Source organism: Patagioenas fasciata, chromosome 11, assembly GCF_037038585.1.
Source record: "Patagioenas fasciata isolate bPatFas1 chromosome 11, bPatFas1.hap1, whole genome shotgun sequence".
In the NCBI taxonomy this organism is placed as follows: Eukaryota; Metazoa; Chordata; class Aves; order Columbiformes; family Columbidae; genus Patagioenas; species Patagioenas fasciata.
The window spans coordinates 3,354,956-3,362,633 of NC_092530.1; the positions used below are offsets into that span (position 1 = coordinate 3,354,956).

The 7,678-nt window shown below is 52.9% G+C and overlaps 1 protein-coding gene across 1 annotated transcript in view; it reads right to left on the reverse strand.

The window, feature by feature from the left end:
- LOC136106399 (SUN domain-containing protein 3-like) overlaps positions 1-7,135 on the reverse strand; it is a 289,962-nt gene extending 282,827 nt beyond the window's left edge. Inside the window, exons 1-6 of the mRNA XM_071813645.1 lie at positions 7,081-7,135; positions 6,408-6,616; positions 5,752-5,836; positions 5,247-5,362; positions 4,289-4,456; positions 3,707-3,799 (exon numbers count right to left, since the gene is read on the reverse strand). Of these exons, the coding sequence (XP_071669746.1) occupies positions 3,707-3,799; positions 4,289-4,456; positions 5,247-5,362; positions 5,752-5,836; positions 6,408-6,616; positions 7,081-7,135 (726 nt within the window). The remainder of the gene's footprint in view (positions 1-3,706; positions 3,800-4,288; positions 4,457-5,246; positions 5,363-5,751; positions 5,837-6,407; positions 6,617-7,080) is intronic.
- Between the last annotated feature and the right edge of the window lie 543 nt (positions 7,136-7,678).

Genomic DNA, 7,678 nt, shown 5'->3' on the forward strand with positions numbered 1-7,678 from the left:
GTGATAAAAGACACGTTGGGACCCTAAACATGAGGATTTGGTCCCAAGAAGGAGGCTCTGGGCACTCAAAGGACGGGCAGATGCTACAGATAGCGTTTTGGGCCTGAACACGAGGGGACCCTCTTGGTTCCCACCCAAGCTGGGTTTGGTGCCCGTGACCCCACGGAACGACACCTGTTCTGTCCAGAGTGGCCACGGAACAGACGGAACCCAAAGACATGGCCTCCAGGAGCTCAACGGGCTGTTGTGACATTTCATGGACGTTTCACAGGGGCAGCCCATGGACTGAGGGCAACTGTCTGTGTGTGACATCAAAGGGCGGGAAGGGGAGCGGTGGTTGGTGAGGACGTGTTGGAACGTGTGGGACCTGAGCCTGACGTCCATGGGGTGGAACAAGGGGTGCAGAGAGGACCGTGGTGGTGACACTGCTCCTGCGTGGAGCTCCAGAGGCTGCAGGGAGATTTCTGCTCCACCAGGGACCAGCACAAGGCAATGGCCCGTTCATGTCTGTCACTGCTCTGGGGCTGTGACCCCAGCAGCACCTGCACAGCAGCAGTGTCCTCACTGCCAACACCGGCTCTTTGCTCCGTCTGCCCCTCTGTCCCCATCTCCCTGTGTTCTCCCCACTCCCAGGCACCTTTCCCACCTCCTCCAGGTCCCATCGAGGCCTCTGTCTGTCTCTATAGAGACTGAAAGCCCCTGCTTATATCTCCCCAAAATCCTGGCCACAATTTCCCTCCCTGTTTCCCATTGGTTTGTACTTCAGGTTTACAGACTCCCTCGGCGCATACAATAACCCTTCCCCTCATCAATATGGATTCTTGGTACTTTGGGTGCACTTCCCCCAAATTAACTTGTCAATACAGGTATCAGTATATATACAGGTATCAGTATATATTCTGGGAAAGAATTGTGTTTTACATTAAGGATTCACAGTCCGATGTCTCTCGGTCCTTCCCCCCTGCTGGGCTCAGGCATCAGGTCCTCAGTGATGTAAAAACAACAATTCTTTGTTAAGTGTTCCTTAAAATAGTGCAGCTTTGGTTTCTACCAAGAGGGCATGTTCTGTGTGCCGTTCACATTTCACACATATTATACCAATTGATTTTTTCTCCCTGTTCAGTTCTTTCTACGCATGTCTTGTTATGTCCATAGGTAACCACCCAGAATTTGTACTTAGTTTTGATATTGTTCGGTCAGCTGCTGCTCCACATTATCTAATCTTTCATTTTCCAGCTCTCTCCTGTTGCAGCCTTTGGCAGACCATGTTCTTGTTACCAGGTAGATCATCCTTCCCACATGTAATGTGGATGATCCCTAGCTGATCCACGGTGCTTCATGTGTTCTAACGTCTGCCTTCTGCATCATCTGGTGATGGATCTGTCACTGTGTTTGTGTGGCAGGTGTCACATCAGCAGCATTGTCCCAGCCAGGTCACTGCATCTCTTTCTCTTCTCCCTCTGCTGTCACCATGACTCTACCAGCTGTCTGCTGTGCTTTCTGACCTCATGGACCCTCTGGTCCTGCCTCCCTCCTGCTGGTCAATCCTGTTCCTGCAAGAGAAGTGACAACCAGTCAGTGTCCCCTCTGTAGCACCTGGACCTTCCAGAGCGGGATGGCTGGTAGGAACTGCCACCATGAGCCAAGGATCTGTGTGAAGTCTTCTCCTGGAACAGGAACAGCTCTGGCTGTGCCTGGTGAGCACCATGCTGCCCCACGGAGAACAGCAGCAGTCGCAGAGTGGGTCTCTATGGGTCTCCATGGTCTCTATGGGTCTCTATGAGTGTTTACGGCTCTCTGTGGCCTCTATGGGTCTCTATGGTCTCTATGGGTCTCTCTGGGTCTCTATGGGTCTGAGCCAGAGTGCGGGTGCCTGAGCTGGGCTGAGCTGGAAGGGGCTGGAAAACAGCTCATCAGGAGGAGGCGATGGAAGAAGGTGCCGTGTGTGTGGCACCGGGGATGAACTGACACCCTCAGTTTGGTATCTGGACCCGTGCTGGGCTTGCACATGAACTAAGGCCCAGCTCCGAGCACAAATTGCTGCTACCAGTCCTGGATGCCAAGCACTGGTCCTGCTCTCTCCTCCCTGGAGCGTCCTGAGCACATGACTGCCCTGTGGCCTCTGTGGGTCTCTAAGGTCTCTATGGATTTCTATGGGTCTCTATGTTCCCTATGGGTCTCTATGGTACCTATAGGTCTCTATGGCTCTCTATGGGTCTCTATGGTCTCCATGGGTCTCTATGAGTCTCTATGGTCTCTGTGGGTCTCTATGGGTCTCTATAGTCTTTATCAGTCTCTATGGTCTCCATGGTACTGTATGGGTCTCTATGGCCTTGGGGCTTGGGGAACTCGGGTGAAAAGGAAAGACAGACTGGTGTGGGTATGGGATCTCTTAAGTATCCTGGGATTGCTTTGCTAATCACTCTGTAGCTGTTCCTGGGCTGTTATCTCGATATGTGCCCAGAGAGGCAAAAAAGTCCATGAACACACTTTCCTATTAAGGTTGCCTTCTTACAAAAAAACACACTTCCATTTTCTCATTGGCAACAGACTGAAAGATGGCAGCTGAAGCAGCTTCTGCCTCTTGTGAAAACAGGTAACAACAGATGGTTCCATTCAGATGATCCTTAGTTGCTTCACCTCAAAATGGACAAATTTTGCTCTGGGGAGACTCAAAACTGACAAATTTTACTCTGGGGAGACTTGAAACCAACAAATTTGTCAATGGGGTTCTATGGTAGTCAGTGGGGGTCAATGGGAGTTAATGGGAGTCAGTGGGAGTCAATGGGAATCAATGGGGGTCAATCGGGTCAATGGGAGTCAATGGAGGACAATGAAAGTCAATGGGGGTCTATGGGAGTCAGTGGGGGTCAATGGGGATAAGTGGGGGTCAGTGGGGTCAATGGGAGTCAATGAGAGTCAATGGGGGTCTACGGGAGTCAATGGAAGTCAATGGGGATAAATGGGGGTCAATTAGAGTCAGTGGGGGTCGATGGGATAAATGGGAGTCAATGGGAGTCAATGTGGTTCTATGGTATTCAATGAGAGTCAATGGGAGTCAAATGGGGATCAATGGGAGTCAATGGGGGTCAATGGGGATCAATGGGGGTCAATGGGGATCAATGTGAATCCATGGGATTCAATGGGCGTCAAGGGGAGTCAATGGGGATAAATAGGAGTCAATGGGAGTCAGAGTCAGTGGGGTTCAATGGGGATCAACGGGGAACCTTAAAACTGTCTTTAATCCCAATGGGGATCTCCAAAAATGGCTTTTATCCCAATGGGCAGCCCCAACATGTCTTGTTGCTTTCTCTAAAAAGACACAGAAACAGAGTGGCCTCCCTGTCACTACTCACTGCCCGCACCAACAGAACCCTCAGGAAGCCCAGTATTTCTGGTCTCTAACTGACAGACCAGCAGTCGTGCATCCTACGGGATGTGGCCGCTTGTGTGCATTTGGGGTCCAGACAGTCAAGCTGATTCCAGCTTCAACTGTGGTGCTTCTAAACACTGAAGTTTAACCCCAAAATGAAAGAGAATACCAGCAGTCCAGGCATCCACCACCAGGAAGTTAAAGCAGAAGAAAGGTCAGCGTGGCACATGCTCAAGGACAGGGCTGCCTGTACCCTTTGTCAGGGAAGCCTCTCCCCATCCAGCCGCATTTCTCCTCCTCTCCTACAGTTCTCCTCCCTCTGTGTCCCCATACCTTCAACTGGAAGGTCTGACTGGGATTCAGCGCCGCCAGGAAAGTGAACTGTCCCAGGAACGTTCCCTGCTCCTTGTCTTCTTCCTTGAAGCCCTACAGAGAGATGGGTGGAGAAAAAAAGAGCGTCTGGTGCACCATGGAAGACGGAACTTCAGTCGGTGAAGTACGGGGTTATTTCAGCTACGTAGTCCAAGGATGATGAGGACAAGGAAAAGACGAGAAGCTGCAGGTCACATTTGCCCACTCAACGAGTTCAGACTGCCTGTCAGAAAAGGAGCAGACGCTCCCAGTGAGAGGAAGGTGACCTGAGGATCACAAATGCCACTGGGGTTGGAAGCCAAGAAGTTTTAGGACCATGCACTGTCCATCTCCTTTTCCTTGTGGCTCCTGGAGCAGCATCTTGCCCCAGAAGCTTCGAGTGGTACGTTGAATAAAAGAGGAATACAATGGGAAGGAAGCAACTCCAAGGAGCCTGTTTGTTCTGAGGGACAGGAGGAAGCTTCAGGCCACCAGAATCCTTCACCCATCTTCATCACCTGCTTAGCAATGCTGTGCAACCCCCTGCCCCCGACTCTCACTTACATAGACAGCAAAGTCCTTTGGAGCTCCGGAGATACTTTCTCCATGGAACGCTGTCCCTGAGACATGGGCCATGGTGATGGCTCTGGGAATGACTGGCATGGACAGCTTGATGAACTCATGTCCCTGACTTCCTGGGAAGGGCCAGCAGCTGCCAGGATGATTTTCTGGCTGAAAGAACAAGAAGAAACTACATTCACATGGAGAACATTGCTCTGGTTCTCACTCCCACTATAAGCATCAGAGGATTAAGAACTTATTTGGCCAATCAGCTTTGCTCTGAACCGCAGCCAGGGCCTTCGGTTGGACCCTGTGGGTACTGAACAGAGCAGCGGTTGTGAGAATTCATGTATCACAAGGCCCTTTCAGCAGAGAAGCCCTTCGATGGCTGGGAGCTGGGTGCGCTACTTGTAGAAGCTCAGCGGCTTCTCCCGGTCCAGAGCCCTCGCCAAGAACAACCGAAGGACGGTGGCCCCCCTGGATGAAACGTCCCTGCCAGGGGAAGCATTTGCTCCCTCTCATCCACTCCCAGCTCCTTCCACTGGCACCAGCCGGCTCTTCAGACTGCGCAGGCAGCTCAGCAGCAGGGCCAGGACGGCTTCAGAGCCCAATGTGGGGCCCTCCAGCTGTGCAGGCTCTCAGCACCTGCTGATGCTCACTGAGAGCACATCCCAGAGCTCTGCAGGCTCCTCTGCCATTCCCCTTCTGTGCCGTGCTGACAGTTTGCACAGCGACTGGGCAGACACAGACTGCAGGAGCAGCCTGGCCTGGCAGAAGCTCCCGCAGAGAACATGGGGCACTCTGGGAGAGCAAACAGCAGGGAGACACAGGAGGAGAGCAGCTCCATGCGAGAAGGAGGCAGGAGAAGAAGCTTCAAGGAGCAAAGACAGGGAAAGGCAACTCTGAGCAGCGTGTTGTTCATTCTCCCGATCGTTGTTCTACTGATTCTTGGTGCTCCTACCTCCAGAATCAGCTCAGGAGACCTCATGTAATCCATCACCGGCAGCGAATACAAGAAGAGTTTGGCGTTGGCATTCCGCAGTGATGGAGAAGTCGTTGAATGGATGACAGCTGCCCCTGGAAATTCAAACATGAGGACAATTATCGGACAGTGTCAGGAGGAATATTGCACTGTTGACTTGGAAAAGGCTTCTCAGTTGTCATCCGTGTCCTGCAGTGGGTTCCCCTCTTTCTTACTGGCACGACCCCTCTGGAACACACAGCAGGGAGTCAGCAAACTGTCATATGGGGCCATGGAAAAAGACAAGAACATGAACCAGGCTTTCTGTTCTTCCCATGGAGTCTGACCCATTACAGGCTCTGTCAGTGGGGGCACATTTAGGACATGAGGTGACCCTTGACTTCTCGCCCCTTCTCTTCTACCCCTGGGCACGTTCCAATGCCAATCTTGTCAATATGCACAGGAAGCGCTCTGGAACTGATTTGTTTGTACAATGTCACGGCACCTGCTGATTTCAGGGCGTAATCCAGCATCGGGACCTGGATTTCCTCCAGCTTCTCCAGGGCTTGATTGATGATCTCCTGGACAGCCTGGGAAGGAACACAAAGGAGAGCGCCTGTTGGAAGGAAAAGGACCGGGGCAAGCAGCTCCCCTGCAAGGCCAGCCAAGGAGAAGGGGACAAGGCCCATCTCAGATGGAAGGAACGCCCACATTGCCTGGAAGCCTCCCAGGTTTGCTGTGCTTCGATTGACGGGATCAGAACGGGGGGCTGCTCACTCCAGTGCTCTGAATGCTGGAGCTGCGGGAAGGGGCTTTTCCTGTGGAGAGGCCCCAGGCCAGGAAGTACGGGCAGACAAGCCTTCTGGGCATGAGATAGGCCTGGCTTAACTCTGGACCTTTGAGACCATTCTTTCTTTCCAGTCCTCCCTTGAGGAGGACCCGAGATCTGGGCGCAGAGGAAGGTTTGCCTCAGACAGCTGTCATTCCCGTCATGCTCTCTCTTCCCCATAAGGAATTGTGGAGCAACAGGAAAAGGAAGCGTGGCCATGGCACCACTTGTTCCAGCAGCACCAGCCTGTTGGCTGTGACAGGGAATCGAGCAGGATACGTGCCAAGGGAGGATAAAACCCCTGAGTAGATCCTTCTGTCTTGTGCCCTTACCTGTCTGGTAAAGCCTGGGAGCTTTGCCTTCTTCAGTCCTTCCTGCGGAGCCCACTCGGCAACATCCTTTGTCCTCCAGCGCAGATGGTAAAGCTGTTCCTGGAGCTCATGGAGCTGGACGTGCAGGGAGAGGGTTGTGCTGAGGTCTCCTATCTCTGGTGCAGTGCTCCAGAGGGTTAAGGTGCCGAGTTGTCCCACGTGGTAAACACCTGTCAGACACACACCAGAGCTTAGAACTCGATCTAAGGCTGTGTTATGCCTTGGGCTGCCTGCTCCCCTTTCTGTGTCTCTCCCAAGTGCCATAGTTGTGTCTCCTCTTGTTGTCTTTGACAGTGGCCATCATGGCGTACGGGCTCCGCAATAGATGGACGTTCCCTGCCCTGGACTGTGCTCCTTGTCCTGCAGAAGATTCTCATCCCCTGGGGCAGGAGAGCTCAGCCACGGCCTCTCCCTGGGCTGAAGAGAACTGGCCCAGCCCTCCTGGGGAAGGCAACTCAGCCCTTCCTCACCCACACCCGTCCCGCTGGAGCAGGGACTGGCACAGCTCTGCCAGGGACTTTCTGCTCTTAGCTGAGCTCCTCTGGTCACAGCAGGGGAAGCGGAACAGGGCAGGATGGAGTCCCGAGTACCTCCTAGAGCACCACCCTCAGGATGGAGCTCTGCAGAGACTCACCAAAAGAGAAGAGACTGAGAAAAAGCACCAGGATCATTGTCTTCAGCGTCTTCATTTTCCTGCAGAGCAGAAAAAGAAAAGGCTGGTGAAGCTGATGGTACCCGTCCAGATTAAGGGCAGGAGTTGCAACAAGAGCTTTGGCCACACTTCACATCTGTGGGGATGGAGAGGGATTCTTTGGAAATGGAAGGGACACAACGAACGCCTGTTTCTCCTGCCCACCATCCAATCAGCACTTGTGCTGATCCTGTTCTCCACCCTCTCAAGAGAAGGTTCAGCCTGTGCCCCTACATTTCAACAGCTGCCAGGCGGGGGGTGTGTGATACTTTGGCAGACTGTATCTGAGCCACCCCCTGGGACTCTCTTTATGCTATTAAAAATGGACCTGTCCCTCATTCTGCAGAGATCAAAGGCTTTCTGGGCCCAGCACTTATGTTCATGAAGAGACTGAAAGGTGGCTGCTGCCTTCCAGCAGCTCCAGACCCGGCTCTCAGGCTGCCCTCGTGTTCCTCTCCTGTCCACCCTCCACCCACCCCAGCTGACGAGGTGGAAAACACACCTGGGGAAAGGGGAGGAGGATTTTTCAAACATACCTGTT